Source organism: Bombus affinis, chromosome 9, assembly GCF_024516045.1.
Source record: "Bombus affinis isolate iyBomAffi1 chromosome 9, iyBomAffi1.2, whole genome shotgun sequence".
Lineage (NCBI taxonomy): Eukaryota > Metazoa > Arthropoda > Insecta > Hymenoptera > Apidae > Bombus > Bombus affinis.
The window spans coordinates 5209159-5234588 of NC_066352.1; the positions used below are offsets into that span (position 1 = coordinate 5209159).

The 25430-nt window shown below is 32.0% G+C and overlaps 2 protein-coding genes across 3 annotated transcripts in view; both read right to left on the minus strand.

Annotated features, from left to right (window-relative positions):
- The window catches only part of LOC126920758 (uncharacterized), a 60679-nt gene extending 53065 nt beyond the window's left edge, over positions 1–7614 (minus strand). Inside the window, exon 1 of the mRNA XM_050731511.1 lies at positions 7100–7614. Within this exon, the coding sequence (XP_050587468.1) occupies positions 7100–7181 (82 nt within the window). The 5' untranslated portion in view covers positions 7182–7614. The remainder of the gene's footprint in view (positions 1–7099) is intronic.
- A 12147-nt stretch (positions 7615–19761) lies between these two features.
- The window catches only part of LOC126920757 (autophagy-related protein 16-1), a 607999-nt gene continuing 602330 nt past the window's right edge, over positions 19762–25430 (minus strand). For both annotated transcript variants that reach the window (XM_050731510.1, XM_050731508.1), the window contains one exon: positions 19762–23503. In XM_050731510.1, coding sequence (XP_050587467.1) covers positions 23407–23503 — 97 coding nt within the window. In that variant the 3' untranslated portion in view covers positions 19762–23406. The remainder of the gene's footprint in view (positions 23504–25430) is intronic.

The following is a 25430-nucleotide window of genomic DNA, read 5'->3' on the forward strand; positions in this document are numbered from 1 at the left end:
TATTATACGATGAAAAAAATATCATGGAATTTGGAATGGAAAAATTAGCTTTGTACTTTCTTTCGTTTTCATAATTCCCATTTATGAGAGATTTTGTCATATATACTATGATTTTGAGAATAGTTTCGCTGATAATAATAACAATGATAAAATGATATTTGAGCTACTGCAAATATGTCATATATGCAAAGTATCTGCAGGGGGCAATTATATTATCTCTGAAATGTTATTTCATTTACGGCATTGAATGTTACCAAACTTTGTCTCTATTCTATGTTCATTACGTCAATCAAAATGAATTGTTCAATATCAAATGAAACAAGTCACTTTACTTTTAATTATAATATTTCGAATAAATTTATTTCAATTACTTTATCATTGTAGAAATCTAATGTAAATGCTGTATCCTTTCACAAATCTGTACAAACAAAATCTGTATTTAAATATTGTTTCCATAAATAAAACACTGACACCAATTAATACATAAATATAATATTTAAATACTTGAATATTCGATGAATTCACTGTTAAATAAAACATGACACTTTTTCCTATCTTCTTTTATTTTTTAACGCCATGTTTTTATTCTACGATTATTCATCGTTATATCTTATCATATCATATTTCATTTAACTTCAATTTATTCTTCACGAAATCCGTCACTCTTTCTGATCGAGGATGGGGTATTAGTAGAGTTCGACGATTTATGGTATTAGTTTATAAACAATTTACGATCTAGGATTTATAGGCCCATCACATTTTTATGCCCTTTTGGAGAGTTCAACTTCCCGCTCGCTCACGTTGTTTTAGTTTATTTCCTTTCGCGATAGTTCTATCAGAACATATGCGTGAATTTCTCTCTCTCTCCTCTCCCTCTCTCTTCGTAATCCGCCGATTGCACACGAAATAAAAATAAAGTGCAGTTTGTTTTTTCCATGTTGTTACTGATTGATTGACGTGTAACCTTTTTTTTTATCTTTCTGCGTGTACTCTCTCACCAAAAAGCTAATTGCATTTCCCTTTAAAGTAAAAGGACTAGTCTTTCAACTTCGATAATAAGACATTCTTTGATGTCTCCTTGTTAATACGTTAAAGTCAATGTGTTATCAAGTTGCGTTAATTGTGTCGTTTAAGGCAAATGACATTTTTATTTAGGCAGAAAATTAATTGAATTTTTTCAGCACGGCTTTTTATAATTACGTATCCCATTCGTGAGGATTCTGTTAATGGAAATTTGTTTTATATGTTTAATTTTTCTCTTCTAGCACATCTTGATTGTCCTTATCGCGAAACATAGACACTATCGATGGTTAACGGATATTAAAGTCTACACTGCACAGAAGTTAACGCTTCAGTTTTCCAATTACGCTTCAATTTTCCAGTTATACAATGTTGGGAAATGTTGTGAAATAGGATAGCCTTCTAGATACACATTATTGCAGAATGGTTTTGCACAGAAAATGATTCAGAAAATATAGAGTATGTTAATTTTGGAATAATGTCTTGCATCCGGGATCCTTTTCATTCCAATTTCTTTCTATCCTTCGGTTTATTTTCGATGAAAATGGATTTTTAGATAGATAAATAGTAATCTTCCAATTTTACATCAAACTTTTCTTTGTATTGATAATTTTTACTGAAGTATGAGTCTTTCGAACTTATAGTATAAATTTAAATTTATTATACTTATATAAATTTCTCTTATATTTGTAGATTCCTTTTTTCTTACAAACATTGTATTGGATTTTGTTTTCTTTTGAATGAGCAGTACAAAACTGCGTATACTTAAGCACACTGCACATGCAAACACGTTGCATTATAAAATTATTTTATACTATGTTTTCGTTTCACAATAATAAATTAACTTGATGTACGCATAACGCCTACTCTGTATACACTCAATTAAACTGAATAATTGAACTAAAATTGATTAATTGTGTCATTATATGTTTACGAAATCTCTAAATTATTCTGTAAATTAAATAAATACGTATAAATTGGATTAGAGAATAATAAGTGAAAAGAAAGAGAAAGATCAATAAAATTCACAAATTAATGGAATAATTTATATATTAAGTTATGATTTTGACATTATAATAGTGCGTCAAACACTTTAAAATCTTAAACAAATGCCTGGAACTTAGCACGTTTTTCATCGGCATGACGATTAACAAGCGTCTGTACTTCTCGACGGGAAAACACATAATTGTTTCAATATATAGTGTAGAAGGCAGCTATTAGTCTGATATATATCTGCATGTATTAAAGTACATGAAGTAATTGATGCGACTTCTGATATATAGTATTCACTTTGATACTCTGTATAATTCGTTGAATGAAATAATCCTCGGAAGATGTATTAACTTCGTTCGATATACTTATTGTTACGTCGTCATTGACGCAACACCGGGTATAATGTTTTGATTATGCCACGGTAAAGTTCCACATTATTTTATTAAAGTCATTTTCAGTGACACTGAATTTGTTACGAAATAGATTTCCTGTTAGCAGTGATTTGACACAGTTTGTTATAATATAGTGAAACAATAACTTTCTCTGTCGAATCTAATCTAATCTCATTCTTTTTCTTCTTTACATCACAATCTTTATCTGTTTTCATGTTTGCAATATATTGATTATACATAAAAAATCAGATGATCGAATTATATTAGTATAATTGTATTGACTGAATATTTATTGAATTTTTCATGAAATAGAATTTTTACCGTTCATAGCTTTCATTCCAAGAAATTTGAGATTCTAAGAATTTTATATTTCGTACAGAATTTATCTTACAAGGAGATGGCAAGAACTGCGAAATCTGGAATGACTTGGCTGCATGTATATTCGATGCTTCAGGTTGATAGTAAAACAACCCCAAAAGGATTGAGTGCATGGTCCTTTGTTCTCGAGAAATTAATCGAGAAATTATGTTCTCGGCGTAGCAACTTCTTATGTTTTAAACGTTTTTATTATAAAAAATTGTAAATAAATTAAAAATTGTAAAAATATGCAGGAGCATTATAATAAATAAAAATAATGGAAAATTTATCAAAATAAATTGTAAAAATTTAATATTAAGAAGGAACATGACATTAGTATTAAAAGAGTTTGTAAAGTATAAGATTAAAAAAAAAGAAGCAAGCAAAGAAAACAAAGGGCCGTGCCGTCAAATCCTTTGTTTTGCCATCAACCTAAGGCATTTAATTTCGCAGTTCTTGCTATCTCCTTATTAGAGGAATTCTCTCATCTAAGGAAATGAAAATTTTTCTTGAAATTTTATACGAATGTAAATTACTGAATTTATCGTCAGATGACGTATTTAATACACAAATACGAATATGTACATTTGACGTAAAAGAAGTTTAATGTTGAAAAATGAATCTTCTTAACATTCATATTGTAATTCCCATACGACTGGTTTACTGTGTTCTGAAGATTAGCTTAGGTGTTACACATGATAGAACGAGGCTGTACGAGATTTCCTACATGTTTTCGGTAGCTCATAACTATAGTTTATATTTTCTATCGATATTAATTGCTATTACATCCAACGATCTCCAACAGGAATAAACAAGACAAAACACTACTAACAAGTTAATAACTTTATTGGTAGACAAAGTGCGAACTTCTACAATGGCGTGATTTCCCCTTCCTCTCGAAGATAAATTAGTTACGCGTCAATAAAAATTTTTAATTGAGTCTAGACACGATCGTAAATTGATTCCGGCCTAATAAAGAGATCTGGTCGCACGCCTCTGGGGTTTCTCGGGGGAAAAGGTAATTTTATCTACACGGCCCATTCACGTTCGTTACCGAATTGTATTAATTGAACACAAAAAGATCGTTGAAATAAATTCAAAATAATCATAAAGCTTTCATTTCTCGTGGAACAGCAGCGAGAGATCGTAAACATCGCCAAAAAGGAAATTATGTAAGTTTCCAGAGAATCATTTCTTTTACGTTATTTAGTAGTTCACGGTTACGTTTCACTTCAGAGAAACAGCTCTCTTAGTTTGACTAATGTTTTCTACCTGAAAGGGCCAGCTCTCTCAGACAGCTTTACGTTCGCAATTTAAGTTTCTTATTTCTAAATGCCCCGATATCATCCGGTTTTTCGCTAAATTTTCACTTTAATTTCTCGTTACGTTTGCCTGTATTTAAACTTTGCATTTTAATCCTGTAGACGTGTATTGATTTGGCCATAATTTCCGATATCATTCGAGTGTTGTACTTTAACAACATTGTGATTCTGTCAGAGTTATCTTAGAGTAAGTTAATCAGAGATATCTTGATTTTTATTGAAAGAGTGTAGAAAAATATAGTCTGCCATTAAAATGGAATGTAATTTTTTAAATTTACTTTTCATTTACTAAATAAATCTCTCCTAAAACTTATAAAATTCTACCTATAATTTCAAATTACAATTTATTATAGCGATTAATACCATAGTGAATATAAAGAATCATTAAAAATAGATAATCACAATATAAATAATCACAAAAAATAAAAAGGAAGCTAGTTGCTTTGTACTGATCTTCACGTAACTCGTTTCGATTTCCCTTGGAATGAAAATTTCTGTCGTGTTTCATATTTTCTAAATTTCATTCATTTATTTAATCCCAAGATAGAAGCTTTCATACCAAAATCTGCCTACGCTGAATGTATGCGCGATTCACTTAAATTTTCCTTATGATGACATTTTTTGTCAAGCTTCGTTCTCTAAAATTTCAGCCAATTATTACCAGATCCTAATACGGAAACTTTTGTACGAGAATCTGTTCACGTAGGATGCGAACGTAACTCGTTTCGATCTTCCTTGTGATGAAACTTTCTACCGGGTTCTGGTTTTTGAAATTCCAGTCAATTATTACTTGATCCTAATACGGAAGCTTTCATACGGGAATCTGTTCACGTAGAATGCCAACGTAACTGGCTTCGATCTTTCTTGCGATGAAATTTTCTGTAAGGCTCTATTTTTTAAAATTTCAGTCAATTATTATTTAATTATAAGACCGAAGAATTCGTACAGGAATCTGTCCACGTAGGGAGCGCACGTAGCCTGTTTCGATCTTCCTTGTGATGAAATTTTCTGTCGGGATTTGGTTTTTGAAATTTCAGCCAATTATTGCTTGATACGGGAGCTTTCATACGAAAATCTGTTCACGTAGGATGTGAACGTAATTCGATTTTCCTTCTGACGAAAATTTTGTGGCGGGTAATATCGGTGAAAAACCTTTCTTAATCCTATTCCATGGCGGTTCTGTCCGACACAAAAGGAGGAAACTGTAATGTTCCATCGAAGCGGGCGCAGAAACCCTTTCTCCGCAATTGGTGAGCAAATGTCCCTTCGGTAGATTACGATTACTATCAACACCTAATAGAGACGGCCTCGAATTCCGTAAATGCACTAGATTTTCTTCAGAATCGAATAATTCCGGTGAGATATGTTTGCACTCAACATTTCTTTCGTTGCCTCGATACTTTATCTCAACGAAGTTGCGTGGCTTAAGTCAAAACACGGCTCCCGTGTACAATTCCCGGCAGCGATTTCTCAACTCTCGAAAACCGAGTTTCAAATACTTTTACGAAGACGAATGGGTTGGCGTGTCGTTTCGAAAAAGCCCCGTCGCTTTCAGCTGTAGAAAAGCGCGCCAACGAAAACTGATTGAACCTTTAAAAATCACAGACCCCTATGGGATACGTCGCTCGATACAGGTATATCACAGGAAAGCTATATGAATATTCGTTCTCTCTTTATTTATTATGCGATAACGATTTTTTTTAATCAAAATGATTCGATCATTATTAACTTTATTAATTATTAAAATTATTAATTTCGTCTGATATGATATGATATTCGCGGATCTATTGCGCTAACAACCGGATAAAACATGATCGTTCTCTTCATTTTGTCTATTATCTGATCAAGACTTTTCTAACGATGTTTAAATTCATTTAATTTGATTTGAAATAAAATCAAGAAATTATAATATGTTACGTTGTGTGATTTGTCGTATGATGTTGTAGTACTTTGTATATCTCAAGAAATTATATAAGTAAATTGCACCAGAAACTACGTGAGATGTTACGTTCTCCTCTTTTTTTATTATTTATTTTATTTTTTTAACACGATTTAAAGTAGAGCGAAGAAGTTATGTATTACCAAGGATTTGTACATCTAAAGAATATATTCCATTGGAAACTGGCTGAAAGTTCGTGATTTTTTCTCATTATCTAGTCAGTTTATTTTTTAATGATGATTAAGTATCTTTAATTGATTTGAAATGATAGAGAAAAGTTATGTATTAATAAGAATTTGTATATTTTAAGAAATTGCACTGTTCCTGTTTTTGTTTTTGAACACTTGAAAATATTAATTCTATCGTTTGTTTTCTTTACGTACTTGTAAAACCTGCAATGATGTCAAAAAAAAAAAAAAAAAAAAAAAAAAAAAATCAATATGAAAAAATATGAAAGAACGTGTACAGATCCGGTGATACGCGATGAATTGCAATGGAATGTGAAATGCGTTGATTATTCGCAGCAAAATCAAACTTGACGTAATTGATCACTTTCAAGTCTTTTATATTTAAAGTTTCAAACGTAACTTCGTTTCGGCCCGATTTTTTACTCGGTTATACGAAGGATATTCGATTTCTAGATCACAACTGGCAAATAAATTTTCTGGAGATTGAATCAGCAACATTGGCGGATGAGGTCAGCGGCAAACGTAAAAGAACCATTCATTTTCTGCTCTGATCTTTTAATAATCAGATAGCTAACACGAACTTACGTATTTATTATCCATTGAAATTTAAATATTCATAATTAATAATCAAATTAAATTAAATATTTTACATCTTAGGATATTTAATTTAAAAAATTGCAATTGCTTTCGTTTAATTGTTCTTTCACTTTTTAAAGATTATTTAAGAAGATAGTGTAAAAGAGGTCCAAAATCGTTGCGTCTCAAGTAGTAAATCCTCCTTTTAAATTATTATTGATACGGTACTAGCGCGCTTCCTTAAAATGAAACAAGGGATGAAAAATATCGCAATGGATCACTGCGTATCTCATTCGCACGGTGATTTCTTACCGATCACAAAAACGGCGAGGACGACAAAAAGGGACGCGAAAAGGGAAGGTCGCGCTTCTCGATATCTTGTGGCACTTCTCATCGTGTCTTCGTGTTTCCAATTTTTTTTTCTTTTTATAATATTATACACTCATAGGCTCACGGTTCACTGCTCCGTGTTCATATTAGCACATCCTCTATCTACTCGTTGTTACACTTATTCCAAAAATCCATTCACCAGACACTTCACCAAAATGACAAAATCCCTTGTGTTCGTTCGTTCATTCGTTTCGAAACATCCACTAGTAACAGAGAGAAACTTTCTGATTTTTAAATCAAACACCAAGCGGGCGAGTCTTCTAATTAAAAAAAAAAAGAAAACGAACGAAACAAAAGCGGAGGGTTGACTCGGTGAAACGAGAGTTCGATTCGTCGATCTCTGGTCGGCGATGGCGCGCTGCGCGTCTCGGGACGGCGTAACGCGAAGAGCTCTTCCGGTCGACGTACAAGCGGCTACTGAGGCTCCCGCCGCAAGCACGGAAAGCTTCCAGTGCGTCGACTCGGTCATGCAACCCGAAAGCTCGTTTCTCTCTCCTTCGTCCCCTCCTCGGCCTCTATTCGTTTCACCCCCTCGGCCATTTTAGCGTCGTCGTCGCGATCAGCCGCGCCAGTGCAGGCTGCGCGCGCGAGAGAGCTTTCACGTCCTAAAGCTGGATAGAAACCCCAGGGAAGGGGTGATTGATTGGCGATGAAACTTCGCGACTGATTGAATCTTTTTTACGTTTCAATATCGATATCCCTGAGTGGGATGCATGCCACATACCGGAAGTGGGCACCGGGTTGCGCCGGGAGCACTATGTACTGTAGGGATGTTAAGTTTCTCGAGAATGGGGGTGAAATACCAAGGGTAACGATAAATGGTTACAACGAATGCGTGTTCTTAAGAATTTAACGATTTGAAAATTAAGACTCACAAAATCCAATACTCACGATGATATATACCCACTCCCTATGTTAGATATCATGACACAAAAGTTTATTGATTGTACATAATAAAGTAAGATTCTGGTTGTGCATATTCATCGATTATAGCAATTTAAACATTAGTATTATTATATTCTTTATGATATTTTATATTAGCTACTCTATTGTATTCTTTTTTAATAATATATTTTATATGTTGTTATGTAATTATGTGGCGCTTGTTCATTTGAAATTTTCAACGGGAAGAGAATTGATCAAAGAATTCTGATTGTTACCACGTGGCCATTAATTCATTATTTTTGTCCAACTCTTGTAAATAATAGTTTTCACACATTTTTTCTTATTGTACTTTGTGCGTTACGTTATTCGCATCCAAACTTCAATTTGATTAATTCCTTTCTTAGTAATCTAGTACACATTTCATTGCTCTGGCGTATTAGTCAGAACACGCATTGACTATAACCATAGCCCTATTCGTATTGTAATTCTTGAGATTTGGATAGACTGACAGCGACGCATCATACATGGACATTTTGATCTATTGCTTCCGTTTATTTGTCAAGCGTATAGTAATCCTTGGAACGTGAAAATGAATGGGTCACGTACAGTGGAGATGTGATGTTTCATGTCTCTTTTTTTTTCAATTAGTACTGGAATATAGGTTTTAATGTTCTTATTTTTTGGGTATATAACAGGGGTTTGTTTTAATTGATATTTAAGAAGCAGCTATCACAATTGCGTTAGATAAAATTTGATTTTACGCAAACATAGTTTAAAATACATTTGTCACGTTATATATCTCTTATCTTTGTGAAATGAATTCTTTTTCAGTTTACTTTTTTGACAAGCTTCGATAACCTTTATAATCATATTGATTTTAACGTAATTTCTCGATGATCTTGTTAGTAAAACCGAAGTTAGCTATTCAGAGCGAAATTACTAGGATAGATAGAAAATAGGAAAATATTGTACGCATTTTGCATTAAACGATCTTCAATTCTATAAGATAAAGCTAAACTTGGAGCTACATTTAAACATTATCTTAAATCTAATTATCGTTTGTCACGTCTGGAGCTTAATTCGTGTGGGAACACGCAATGTTCGGACTTCCTTACAGAACCGTTATGTGAATCTCACACGTCGTGGTATGTTTTATTTAAGTGATAACGTATGTAGGAAAATTTGATAATTTTCTACCAAACAAATAAAGTATACTTTGTGATAGATGTTTATTAGAATTACCAAATTTATCATCAAAATTTTTAACTTGATAATTATTTAAAACGCGCGAGAAAAATATGTAAGATATAATAATATCTTGTGAAATATATAAAATCTTCAAATCTATCAACAGTATCAAAATGTTATATTAGGTGCACAAAATGCTCTTCATCACTTCCGAACATTTATACTCTCTCGTTTGAATGGATTGTTGTGCTGAATCAAGTCAACATCCGTATATAAGTTACGCCACAAATGTTGCTCATCAAGACGTTTCAAGATTATTTACGAGTACATTATCATGTTCTCTTCGATCTTCACGTTACTACATAAAGTCAAAGGTCATAAATTAAAAATCATAGAATTGCATTTAAAACAAACAGGTATCTTGAAAAATCAAAGTTAACTCTATCTATATATAAAAATATTTTGTCCACTATAAATGACGTACCACCCATGACCACGAAAGTTTCAGCAAATACTTTTTCGATATCGAAAAGCTTAAAATGTGGCAAGACGTTATGAAATTTCATAAAATTTATCATTGTTATGTTCGTTATATATTTTTCGAGATATCGATTCTGGATGTGTATTGTACGTATACTGTGAGTCCCTGGCTGTCTTTTTAAGGTAAGATGTTGATAGAATTTCTATCAAACTTGAAACTCTGAAACACGCTCGTACTTTTCCATCTCACCTCATTATTGTGCTGGATACAAACCGAGCAATCCGATTTAACCATGACAGAAGACAAAACAAATTACACTCTTACAGAGAAAGTTTACTAATATTATTTGCTTCGCTGATGCAGGATTTTTTTTTTGCAGAACATAAATCGGTTTCTTTAGAAAATTTATGGCGTAACTATTATAAGTAGATGCTGCATAAGATCAGCCTGCGGCCCCTAAACGTCTTTCAAGGAGGTAGATACGAATCGCCAGTTGAAGGTTCTTATTAACAAGCTGATCTACCTTCACTTCCACAAAAGAATATCTCGTAGCGCAGTTCGGTGAATTTTAAATCTCCTACCACGGACTGAACATTTGTATCTTGGATTTATATTGATACACAGTGGCTACTTTTTTAAATTTCGTCTGAATTACTGCTCTTCATTTAACGAGAAATTTTTCTACCGATATTGCTCATCTTTATTCAACAATCCTAGCAATTCAACGATCCTACGAGTCATTTGAAGTCACATTGATCGACTCTATATGTTGAAAATTTAATTCTAAAAATAATTTTTATAAATCGGGAACTTTGGAAATAAATATTCTATATATATAATATGCGTTCGAAATATTGTACGATATAGACTGATGTTATTTTACTTTCGATACTTGCCAACATTTTCGTACTGTATTTGTATAATATTTTATTGAAAATAATATTATGCGTCAGTGATTTTTAAAAGGAGAGAGATACGGGAATTTTTGTTAGCTCACATGATGCCAGAAAAGTGAAAACGTGTGCTCGATGGCGCGTTAAGAACAGCGACGTGAATTGCGTTTATAATGTCAACGTGACTTCTTCTCTATTTTCTCAACCAAGAATTTCAACGTGTTTTTTCCACAGCATCTTTAATTTGCTTGTTTAACGTTGAATACAATTCCAGATCTCGATCTGGAACAGCAAAAATTCTTTTTCATTTTTCAACGCAACCTAATTATGAATAATTGAGATTCAGAAAAAACGAGAAATTATTATCATAAAATCTATTTTCAGTTGTGACATGTATCACTAATATTTCCTCATTTTCAAAAATATCGCGGATATAGGTCAAACAGTTTGTCTAAAAATTTTAATCGAATAAAAGCGAATATTACAAACTGGTCATAAATATCAATTCATTACTATTTCAATTCATTTTCTATTTAATTTCAAGAATAGATATTTTTGCGTAATTAATTACAAATAAATAGGTTGGTTGATGCTCTTTAAGAAACGTATAATTAGTGAACACAATTATTATGTTCATTAAGCTCAGATGAATAACGCAAGATGACATCTGAACGGCCTTCAACTGCAATGCATATATTGTAGCATATCACATCTAATTAATCCGTGTTTGCCGATCATCATCGACAGATCACTGATTATAGATAACATGGTATTCAACTAAAGTGCATATTAAAATGAGAACAACATTTAACGATTCCTCTAGTTATTATAGATTAATGTATGCGATCAGTAGAAATTCTTCGAAAAAAATTGTAAAATATAATTGAATTTTAAATTAGAGACATTATATAACTTATTACTACGTAAAATTATTTATTTCCTTGAAATTAACACAGCAATGTACAATATTGTTAGATTGGTACAATTTTTAAATAAAATGCTAAACATTTATAGATTTATCAAAACAATTCAGATACTATTCGTTTAACTGTATGATTTAATTATAGTTCAGTATAGAAATATCGTACAAATTAATTTGCAATATGTAAAAATTATTATAAAATAACACGAAATAAAAAACCACAGAGAGGAGAAATAAAGCTCAATAAAAAGAAAAGAATAATTATGATTTGTTTGATTCTTGTATCTATATTATTTCCAAGAGATTAATTACGATTAAAATATTATTTTGCTCGTAAAGTTAATTACAAATACATGCAAACATAAGAGAGTAAATAGAATATTCATGTGATTCTACAGACGCAGTGAGCGAACTGTCATCAACTCGTAAGAATTCAATCTGTCACTTGCATTTCCTTTTTTCTACACTCAGGTTAAAAAAGTGAAAGATACTTATCTCTGGCTGATTTGGGAAAATCGTAATCATCGTGATAATCGTTCTCCACTTATCTGACTGGTTTGGCATAAATGAGTTAAGCTGATCTAAAAGAAATTTGGCAATCACGATCATATCATTTAAGAAGAAACAACTGTACATCACAAACAGTTAAGTTAATTAAGACCGGATGGATGAGTCATGTTCGAGTAAGTGACCTGGATTCAAGACAGGGTATTAGTCGAATCGAAGTATGATTGACGTTTACACGGCAATAGCATTTCATATGTAGCTATCTACATTTTATATTTTAAGTAGTATCATTGATCTTGTGTAAGATTTCCATAAGCTTATGTTACAAGAAGTTACCAATTAGTATAATATTTACTTATATCACATAATTGCGAAGAGCTTTTAAAAGGGTCCACAAGACAAAGTAGCGAATTGAATAAATTTTGAGGAAGCTTCAGTTCTAGTTTTTTAAATCTGATCATGTTTAAAATGATATAATTTTATGATGAGGTTTCTGAAGAGTTTTGTTCTCCTGAATTAAATGAAAACTGTTGTTTTAAAAAAATCAAGAAAAACTTCATAATATTTTAACTATTTGACTAAAAAATATCCCCACCACCTATAAATTTGTTCTGTTCTGGGAAAGCTTCTCGATTATTAACAGCATATATTTTAGAAATAGTACAAGTAATAAAACATATTATTTTATTATTAAGACTGTGTCTTTCGAAGTTCTTGTGAGGGGATATTATCTCAATTCTCATTACGACTATCATCTCGTCCTTTCTATTTGGCGCGTGAATAATTCTCTAGGAAGTGAGAATTACACTGTTAAGAAGTTACTTCGTTCCATTGTTTCAACTTCTTATTTAATCTAACGTTTTAAAATCATTTTCAAATCTCATAGACATTGAATATTATTCAAACTAATGTTTGAAACCAAGTTTCCAATTAAATTCTGACAAACATTGTTATTATTTCATAACTTCTCTGTGAACTATATGCTTCATAATTATATAGGGTTATGCCACCCTTATTTCACGTGTTATTAATTTATCTGTACATATGTATAATTGGTTTATTCCTATATAATATTTCTCGCCTTAACATAAATTTGATTAATTCTTTATCCATACTTTAGATTCACTAGAATTGTATTATAGGTCAGATCTGCTAAATATTATAAATTTATCTTCTTCTTAAAATTATGGCTATTAACAGGTTATATATTATAAAATAATAATAGTTTTGGTTTCATTGTTAAATTACTATAAAATGTTCATTTGTGCTAATAAAATACATTGAACATAATATATTAATACAAAATTTTAAATCCTCCTGCGTGTATTAAATACGGGAATGCGAACGATCATTGGTTAACTTATGAAATATTTTTGATATAAATTTCAACTAAAATTTATTCCGTTTAATTCTTTTATTCGACAATATTACTCGTATTTACGCGAGTTTTACTTCAAAAGTAAATGGATGATCCTGAAATACAGTTCGGCTATACTTGGTTACATAAACTAAATTTTAGGACGACCATGTTGGTCATGTTAATTGCATGTTGAAACATTTCTTAAGGACGACTTCATCAAGAAAGGAAAAAAGGTAATTTTCTTTTGATAAAAATGTCAATATCGCGACACTGTTGATTTTAAACTCGAGTTATTTTTGAAAGACGAAGTTATTTGCGTTTTGTTATTTCAATTATACTAATTTATGTAAATCTTATATAAACGAGACCTTCGCGTATTTCAAATGCATTACACATTTTTACGATCCAATGATTACTTAAAATCGATTGGATTTAGTATTATTATCTCTTCGTAAATTATTTTTAGATATAGTTTAGTGATAAATTTTCATAACTGAAGGTGACAAAAGATTATTTCAGAATCTAGTGTCTCCAGTTGACAAATTTTGCAAACAAACAGGCTTATATTTCAAGAAGCTCAAATAATTAATGTCACCATGGAAACAAAATATGCTCGTTGAGCACAACACGATCTGTCGCCCACTAAAATATACTGCTTCGTTAACTTGTCTAGCAGACGTGCATAAAAAATATGAATTTCATTATTAACTAGTATTTTATATGTAGAAAATGCACTTTAAAATCAAATCGATAATCTCAAATAAATCAAATCGTAAACCTAATAATGTGTGGCATTTTATGCAATACTCAATTAAAAATGTGGTTAAGATTTGTTTGTACAAATCATATCTTTTAAATAAAATAAATTATGTTAATTTATAAGATTAGGTTTATATGATTAGATTAGATGTATATTACAGTAATTAGATGTAATTTCAACCTCCATTTATTTCAATTATTTTGTCTGAACAGGAATGTATGGAGAGGTAGTTTAAAATGCAAATTTTATCTAGTAAGCCTATATTCATCTTACACAAATTAGGTTCAAGTGCGTTAAAAAAAGTTGTGATTGAAAAATCGAAACGTATAATGGAGTTCTAAGTGCAATAAATGCGTGTGTCATAGGATACTTCACCTTTTTATTTTTTAAAACTAATAATAAATTCACAAGCTCTGAAAGCATGAAATGCAACTTTTATCGTGCACTTTCCAACGATATTTCGCGTCGTATTAAACATGCTTCAAATAAATAACTGAACTGTTCTACATACGGACACATTTGATAATGTTATGTTGCCAGTACTCAAAATACTGATCATTTAATTCGTAATATTTCAACGGTAATTAAAAAATTTCCATAAAAATGTGTAAAACTCTTGTATTTTATAAAACCATACTCGTAACATGGATTACAAACCCGGCTTAATAAGAGCAGATTATATAATACGAGTACGTGAATTTGTAATAAAATTTAATTTAAATTCTAACTTCACTTTACTTCTACTCAGATCGAAGGTAGTTAAATATACATTATATTATATTTCAATACTACAATATGTTACGTCCGGAACACACAGAAGAACTACGTGAGATCTTTGTCGGCAAAGCTCATAGCACATTCTTGTCGACGTCAAGGAATTAACAGAATTAATATCTTACGATATTTTGCAAGCTTTACTCTCTTTTTCACTCTTCAAAAATAACTATAAGCAACGAAAGTCTATCACAATGAATTGTTGTGAATCGTTGATGCTGAAATGGATAATTATTTTCCAGGAGCTATCGAATGTATCTTTTCCATCCAAAAATATTTTTTATTTACATGATAATATTCGCTTTAATATCATTGTTCGTTATGTTGCCTATTATTTGCACTAATTTTTCTTAAAACGATCCAGTAATATCATTTATAATTTGACAATTAAATTTTAAATAATTTAATGAACACAATGTATGCGTCACTAGTAGCGAACACACTAATTGACCGTATATTTTCCAATTTAATGAATGTATAATAAGCTATTTATTTTCCTTCAATTTAACAAATATATGGAACACTATTTAGTTTCTAGCAATCTAATAAACAATTTCCTAAACCAAATATTTCCAAATAAAGACCTAAATATTCGAACAAACTGAAATATTCAGTGACGACGTATTTACAGTTTATGCAGAGAAATTCCTGCTAAATCCAGTAGGAAGGAATCTTTTGCAAGAACACCCAAAGAGACATGTTCAGTCAAAATATCGAAGCAAAGGAGTTTGTACTTCCGTGTGATGGAACGCGAAAGCATTTCGGATCTCACAGAAGCTGATTCTATATCAGTGGACAAACATCGTGCTTAAACTTGCTCACGAGTCTCCTACCTGGCCCTGACGACCGACGTTTCCGTCGGATTTTCCGATAATGTTCGTAACCCCTCTGCCTCGAGACGAGACGAGGCTACTTGGATCTCACGAAGCTACGCCAAAGTGTGAGTCGCTCTTCTGATTCCTTTATACGGACCCTCTTTGCGTTTGAATTCCTAATCTCTTGCTCATTACGTTGGCGGCAAACTACCGCGAGCTGGAAGCGACATATAGACTTCGTGCAACAATAATCATGTTGTGGCATCTTTCTTCAACAGTGTCACTCTGTATATTAAATATAATAAAATTACGGAGCACGTTTAATCACACGAAGATAGTATCAAGGGAAGTGGAAAATCAAGCTGATGTCGTTAAGTCTTTATAAAGTGTGTGAAGGGAAATAGAAAATGAAGTGTAGAAACGTACAGTGCTACATGTTGGTATAACAGGTGGTAAAAGTGAAAAACGTGGAGGTTGAGGTTTTCATATAATTTCTAACTTGTGTGCTTTCTGAATGGGTTATACAGCTGTGAAATAATAAATATAATTTTTATAGGCAATACTGAAAGAGTTTTGACTTAATTTGTATTATAGGACCAAAAAAATCTTTTTTCTTTTCAAATTCTCTATGTCTTATATTTTAAAGACCTACATATATATTAAAGGGAATCTCAAAGATAGTTATATATATATCTCATCCTTCCTAGATCCATATTCAATCCCTTTAAACAAGGTGAAGTGGTGCTTTAATAGCATAATGCAAAACTAACTTACACTTAATGTAGAACTAACGCGGTTCTAATCTTAACCCAACTCAAATCCAACTCATCATACTGTATAGTAAGTTTAAGCCAGCCTACATAGTATATACTTTGACTACAGCCAGCTTAACACATGCCTGTAAGAGTACAAGTCACCGTATCTACGTTCAGTAGTGTAGATCAACGATAATTCCAGTCAAATATCAATTTTCAAATTATCTTATCATAATCAGCTTTTATTCCTTCAAATTTCATCAATTCTTGTGTATCTTATACGATTATAATTCAATATAAGGAAACTACAAGCGAATCCAATCGTTCTCTTTTAATAAAATAAGCAAGATTTAATCTTTAGTGTGATGGAATCGAATACTGAAACGAGAAGGGTATTTATTAACTCATCCCGTTATTATAGATTAATGTAGGTTAATGTAATCAATTAGCAGAGATTCTTCGAAGAAAATTATGAAAATTCAGTGTATATTAAATTAAGGATATTGTACATCTTTTATTACTACAGACAGAAATATTTTTATTAGTCGTTCAAATGCTCGCTAAAATAGCTAAAAAGTTTTTTACCTTCCTTATGACCCCGAGTATTGATATATGTGTTTTATGTATATTTTAAGATTTCCTTTTGTTAACTTTTAAATCTCCTCTGCAATTTTGAATAGGAGATAATATTTTTAAGTCTATATATCAAATTATATAATGATATTTTCTTTCTATTTTAACTTGTTTCCTAGGTAGATATTTATCGCAACAAAAGTATCTTTGCATTTATGTATCTTTTCTATTTGGCGCGATAGTAAAATTTTTATAAAACAACAAGTATTCTTTTCGGATATTTAATATATTATCCGTATTACGTACAGCCAAACACCTAAAGGATGGGTTACGAAGAAACGAGGTGCAATCTTTTGTCCGAATTCTTTCGATTCGAACTGTTTCGCCGAAGATTTACAATTGATTATAGTGTTTAGCCGGTAAACCACGGGAATCGAAGCTGGTATGCACTTTTACGTACTCGTGTATCCTTTCGTGTGTATACACGGAGGGAAGCGAGGGCGAGAGAAAAATTTCGGTGGCCCCAGATGCGGCCGACCGATCGAACTTTAACGTCGTTTGCAAGCGGCTTCCCCTGGCCGCGGCGCCGCATTCTCACGTTCCATTGCGAAACTGTCGAAACTGTCGAATCGCGGACAAAGGGCGTATAATGCGAAAGTTAGAAACAGAGAGACGGTGAACGGTGCATGCGCAAGAGGACGCGCATTGCTCGCGCGATACGACACAGCGGAAGTTCTTCGACCGTATAATATTCCACGTACGAGTTGTCACTTCGCGACCGCATTTCAGTGACTAATGAGCGCTTTCGAAAGCACGTTAGGTACTGTCAGATACACGCTCTGTTATATCGTGGACCTCTGTGAAGGGATCTTGATACATGCGCACGTACGAGTACACACATCCTTAAGAGCGAGTACGCGATTTCTCCGTGTGTAGACTTATCATCCTTTTCGGCGAATACATACACGTACGTACCGAAAGGGAATGATGGCATCGAGGACACGTATGTGTCGCCATTCTCTAGAGTGGAGTTAATTAAAAAGTAATGGACTGGTTTGACGAGGTGCGATTTTTAGGAACTTACGTTATGAGCGAAAAATTGAAGGTACTTCGATGGAAAATATTTCTGGGCATGAATCTGTGGAAAACAATCTTATGATTTAGATTTCACGATAAAGATATTGGGATGTGGATTATTTACGTTTTTATCTGTTCGCAACTTTTTAAGATTTTTCTGCATATAAAAAGATACATAATAACATGAGATGGGATATGTGTAGGATATATCATAATCAGACTTTTATAAGAATTATTTCTAATTTTAAATGTAAAAAGATGTATGTTTTTATATTTTGCAGTTTATTAATTTTAATGATCTGTATGTAATAAAACATTAATTTATTCTTTTTAATACTTCGTATATAATGAAACATCAGTTTGTTGAATTCGTATAAAGGAGTTTTGCATGTTATTCAGTACAGGAAGCATTATCAAAGAATTATTACAAATATGTATATCTTATTTCTTATAATATATATATATTTATTTATTTATCATTACATATATATTATTTATTATAAATATGAAATATCTTTACATGAACATTTTTACGGATTTCTTACAATGTACAACGATACAACTCAGGTAGAATTAAGATAAATAATTATCACGTATTTAATAAATATTTAAAAAGGGCATTTCATTCATCGATATTATAATCATTGACCAATATATTTAGAAAGAACGTTTTGTTACACACTTGATTCGATATTATGTTTGTTTAAACCGTATTTAAATAAAATTGAAGTTATGCTTCTAGAGATGCTCCGTGACATGGATTTTCGAAGTTTTATAATTTGTAAAAAATATTCCTTTGTTAAAAAACACGAGGGGGGAAACTACGCCGACTACAAACGACGGTCTATTTAAAATGTTGGTTGCTTATTTTGAAAGGGCGGGGAGGAAGGAGAGGAAAAAGACAAAAGATAAAGTATGATGCGGCTTGTCTCTTTAGTATGAAAGAACCTTTCATTTCGTGGTAAATCAAAGTTTTCTCGGAGTACAGATGGTGCATTTGGAATTTTTTAAAAGAAACAAGGAATGCGCTGCGCGCTCGGATCTTTGCTACTTATCCATAAACATCTTCAAATAAAAACTCTTTCCGCGAATCTTTGTCGTTCGTAACAAAGGAACCTTTTTCGCGCTGTGCAAATACCAAGTTGAGAAAGAATTGTATAAAATTCAGGCACGAAACCGCAATATTTCTAAAACTGTGTATTATTACTGAAATTAATATACATATACTTCGACATAGGGATTAGAATCCTTCTGCATGATAATATTCGCAAAAATTAACAGATTTTATAATTTTTCACCACATATTATAGGACAGTTCACTTGTAACAAGGTAATTTATTTAATACAATAACATAGGCAATCTATAAAATTTACTTGGAAAATTCCATTCATTTTATTATCAAACTCGTTGCTGTAAGGGTATTCACTGATACTTGCTATCTGTAACTTGCGGTTCATAAAATTTTGCTAATTTAATTAGTAATAGATTGTGCGTGAAAGCTCAGGAAATTTTAATAATTTTAATGTAAAACCATTTATTTCATAATTTATCATCTAATATGGAGAATACGGATTTAATTAAAAATGCAACACATTTTAAAAAATACAAGAAGAAAACGTTTAATATATATAATATAATATATTGCGAGCAGTGTATACATTGTTTCCGCAGAAGTTGGTGTAGGAGAAAATGTGAATAATAATAACAGAATACATGTATGTCACTGTATTGCTTGTACAATAGGAAAAGAATTATGTAACAAGTTGGACGCAATTATAATAATTTGCTTCAACAACAGACTTACTTGAAAAATCAAACGTTATAAACGATGTAACCACTTGATGCTCATCGGTTTATCTCTATAGAAAAATATTAGCGGAGCAAACCGTTTGATCGATATTATTCTATGAACTATACACTTTTGAGATCAATGAGGTGGTTAATCAAAGCAGCAAACGTAATCGATGCTATTATATAAAATTTCAATTAGGTAAACCGATGAAATTATGAACAGTCACATCGAAATTAATCATATGTTCGAGTAGAGTAGCAACTTACAGTTTGCAAAACTTAAACGTTAGAAAATAATATCATGATGTATTGGTTACCTGTATAATAAAGAAGTACTAATAGTAATAATTCAATGCATATTATACCAAAATCTATATGTAACATCTAACTTATCCGCAGAATCTATTATTTTCTTCACTGTGTTAATATAGACTTATACTAAACAATGATCAAAGGACTCTGAGAAAAGAAAAATATTTAAAAACAGGTGAAAATATTTTAAACTGGTGAAACATGAAATAAGAGAGGAAAGAAATTTGTTATCGCGTTCGCGGTTTATTATATCAATGTCTCGTTTACTTGTGTATTCGAATTAACAAAAATACGTATCAAAAATATGAAAAGCTATACACGTTGGCATTTCGCATTTTACTGGCAAACTTTCCTTACAATTTATGACTCATAAATTCTTATAGTTACGCTATAGAAGCCCTTAGAGGCTAAATTATACTTAGAGCCCTTCGATCTTGGCCCTGTATACTCCTAAAAAGCATTCACTTACAAATCTTACAGCTATTGTGCAATTTACGGTCGCGACCAATTTCAAATTGTTGTGCACGAACTAAGGAGCAATAAGTAAACGCGTAAAATTGTGACACAAAAAGAGTGTTCGTAGTTGAAACGAAAACCACAAAAATACAATGTATGAGTCACTTCACGTGAAATTACATATATTTATTCCTTTTCAATTTTTTTTTTATTTTTTATTGATAGAGTTCAGACTATAATTTGTATAAAATTCTATAAGTCTAGATAAAGCTTTCACGCTTAAAATGCAGTTTAAAATATAGCCTCTTACCAAACATTAAATTACCATGTAAAATTCCTATAATGTAGGAATAACATTATGATAAATATTTTTTATTGAACACAAGCTTTTTCTTCGTAGTACGATAGATTTAATTCAATATGTTCAGACTATATTTCTAACTTTTTTAATGAATTTTCTGCAAAATTAAATAAAAATCTATAAAATTAAGATTAAAATTAAGGTTAAAAGTACATAAGTAATAAGGTTTTTGATTAATTGAAAATTTCAGGAGAATGAACTTTGTTCGAGGTGAGATAAGGTACCGTGCATATTTATTGTATTCATCTGGTTTCGAGATAGCTCGCTATTAAGTTCATGCTTTGAGAACAATTTTCAGATCGTTAAAGAAGAAACACGGAAAGCTTAAAAATCGTATACTAAATGGGAATACCAGAGAAAACCCACATTGTTAAATCGAGCCATTAACAAAAAAAGAATCAAAAACAGATAAAAAAAATTCATGGATCGATAAGAGATAATTCTGAATGATAAAAGTTTGTACTTAAAATTTTCAAATTGCAATACATAAGAAGCATTTTTTTTATCGATATCAGTCTATTTGCTTCATTTGATCTTTAAACCTAACACGTTATTTTAAGCTACGAAGTTGGAGCATTGAATAAACTATACAATTAAGTAGATTATTAACAAGTATTGCGAGTTTTTATATATTTTATGTGAAATGACTCATACAAATCAATAGATTCTTCACCATTATAATAAATCTGACGATTGAGACAAACGTAATATTGTTCGATACATTATCATCGATCGAATAAAAATTATATAATGTAATATACTCAGTATCAATATTAGAACTTTATTGTGCTTCTTCACTTAATGAGTACATCCTCTTTCATCCTACATCAGACTTACGATAAAAACGTTCGAAATTCGCTGACATTGGAGAACTTCGAGAAGACTCGATTTCACGGTTGCTTCGGCAATTAACAAGCTTCTTCTGTGACTTCACTTACAATGAGACTTTTTTAATTTTCTCTACTTGAAAAGAGAGATAGAGAAGGAGGAAGAGTGAGAGTGTATTGCACGTGACCTGTGATTAGTCATGAAGGCAAGATCGACTATAGACTATAGAAATCGACTATAGAAATTAAGCTGAAGTAAGAATTAACCGAGTAACAGTTTTCGTAATGAAAATAGCCCGACTAAAATATTAGATCTATGCATATGATATGTTTTCGTTTCGAAGCTCGAATATTTTCTAACTAACAATATCTATTAAATTTTGTTATGTCGTTGATTAAATCTGTCAGAAGCCAAACTAATCAACTTCATTTTTTAACAATTTCTCAATTTCATTACATAAGTACACGATTAATGTTCAATTCTGAAGAAACAAACGGCGTTCTTATAACTTCACTTGTTGCAAGAAGATGGCATAAATAATACTAAATTTTAAGACAAATTTAAAAAGTAATATTTTTAACGTTTCTCTGCTTCTCTACTGATGAGATTGATCAACGTGGCACCTTGATTTGATGACTCAATTGGCGACCACGTCAAAGAAAAATATACTGGTCATAGACTACGTGTATTGAGCATTAGAAAGATTTATAATAAAAACACTGAAACTTTAGTACTGTTACAGACATGACGCTTATGTTTATTCAAGATAGCGAAAATTTGATCCCTGACAATCTTTCTAAATTTAAAACAATGAAATCAACTAATCACTGGGAAAGTGCATCAAGTCGCGTGAAACTTGCGTTGATTAAATAACATGTTTTGAACAAGCAATACGCGACTAGAATTGCATTTGATAAAACGAAATTTCGCATGCAGTAACTTAACAGAAACAGGAAAGAAACAACCGTGTTTTATCGTTTCTCGAAAACGTGATCCAACTTGAGCGATTGCGTCTGCCGGCACAGACGATTGAAACGCGAAAAATAGTCCTTTACAAGTAAAAGGAGTGTATCTAGCGAATCTTAAAGAGGATAACTACGATAATTTGTTCAATTTGTTGAAGAAAGGGCGACGGTCGTGGCGCGCGGGTATTACCCTAAAAAAGGAAATCTTTACAACCTTGGGGGGGCAACAATCAGGGCAGTTTTATGTACAATAATCTCTACCGTGGCTGAAATTTGCTTCATCGCCGGTAGCATCGCTTTGTACAATCTCAAAATGGTACTCTTTACAGCCTGCGCGCCCAAACCTACACCGTTGATTTTTAGTATCCTGCACACGCCGGATCGTGTCCTTTGTGATATTCCTCCTCTATGGCGTGTAAAGCTTGCATCTACATTTTTCAATTCCACAAACGTCCATCTCGGCACAAAAGAACGCGCTGACCTTCGTACGTGAAACAATCGTCTATCCCGGGATTGTTTGTCCCGTTAAACATGGTCGCCCCAGACTGTCACCGTTTTTGCTTTGTCCACCGATGCGAGGTAGGCACCGTGCGGATGCCAAGAAACTGCTGTCACCACAGTTCTGAAAGACATAGTGTAACAGATTGATTAGATCAACGCAACTTTTTTGCAATTCGTCGTACATGACGGCTGCAATTTAGGGATTTCCGGATTTTACAACAGATTAAAGTTGGCGGAATTAGTAGCTTGTTTCTAAATTTAAAAACTTATATATATATATATATATGTATATAGCCGGTGATAAAAATAAGTGGACATATAGTGGAATTAGATAATTATCAATGAAGTTTCGTTAAAAGCGTCTTGTTTATGCAAAAATATAAATATTAATTTCATTTACTTATTAAACGATCTCTATAAGAATATATGAGAAATAGACTTAAGTATATAATACTAGTAGTAGTTTTATTAAACTTCATTGATACTTCTATTACCTGTTCATTTATTTTTATCTCCGACTGTACTTCACAATATTAACAGTAAGGTTATCTGATTAAAGGTGCTGGAAAGTTGACAACGAGGTAAGAAGAATCACAAAGATTACACGAAACAACATGCAATGTATTAACTGACTGCTCCGAGGCGAGCGTCATTTTGAGGTCAATTGTGGATCTCAGATTGCGTTTTCAGATCGTAATAGCCTGATCGAATCGCTGCGACCACCGGCTAACTGTTATAAAAGAACACCGGTTTCCCATGACTGGTATATATCGGTAAGCGAACTGCGCACACGTTTCTCACTCGTCTGGTGAATTCCCTGTCTCTGGAGGCAGGAAAGCACACGCAAATATGTCCGACGTGGTTGATTCGAGTTGGCCACGGCATCCTTTGCGGTGCCGGTCATACCGTTTTCTCTGTTTTCTCGTTTCTATTGTTTTTGCGCGGTAGCATGCGGTAAATATGTGCTAGAGGATTGTCGTGGCTCCGTTCGTTTCATTCGCCGCTGTGAATCGACATAATGCGGTGAAGGACACGGTCTTAATTAGGATGACTGAATATCATTGTTTTTCACCAGTCTTGTCTCGTCAAATGAGAGAAAATGGAGAAACAGGCCGCTCGGATACCACGATTTTCGCAGGTAGATCTTCGCCTAATATGGATTTTTATCTGTTTACTGGTGAACTAGTTTGAAGATGCTGCTAATGATTATCGATAAATTACTTAGTAGATGATGATGAATTAATTAGTGTCGGTTTATGTTGGATATTTTCTGAAATAAACAAGAAATACTCTAACATTTTTAACTTAGAAGTTAAGAAATTGGAAGAAATTTTACCTCATTGTAAGTAATTTTATTTAGTTTATACAACAATAGAATCGAGCATAATGCATTTGTTTCATTATTATATAACATTATATGATTTTATTTATGTTATTTACATACGTATTTGAGCTTTTTTATTACCAGATTCGTTCGAATTTCGAATATTTCGTCGTCGAATTTAATTTCGTGGAAATGTTTCGCACTGGGGAAGTAACTTAAATACGAGATTTTAGTTCGTCGTTACTGCAGCCAAGTGTTACGCATATACATAAATGTTAGAACCTAACTGTTTCCCTCTTTCCACAGATTTAAAGCAAATGCCATTCTTAAGTAGACATAAGGCATGAAACTGGTATGTATTTCCTGCAACTTTTCTATTGTTAAATCCAATTTTTAAATGTACTGTCTGCTACAGCTCATCGTATTCTAAATTCACATGGAACATTATTAACTTGTTAGAATTTCCAAAGATGCAATCTGCCCTGAACAATAATTCTTATTAATCAACTTATACCAAGATTGTATTAGAATCTATTTTGTAATCCGTTCGATAACAATCTGTAGTGTTACATATATATTATAAAATCATATAAATATATATTGTATATATTATAATATTTATAAACATATATTATACAGTTAAAAAGAGTTCACTTAAAACCTTCTATTTTAGTTTTTGCGTTTCTTGATTCCTAAAACTCTATAAAATCCAAATCTTGAAATC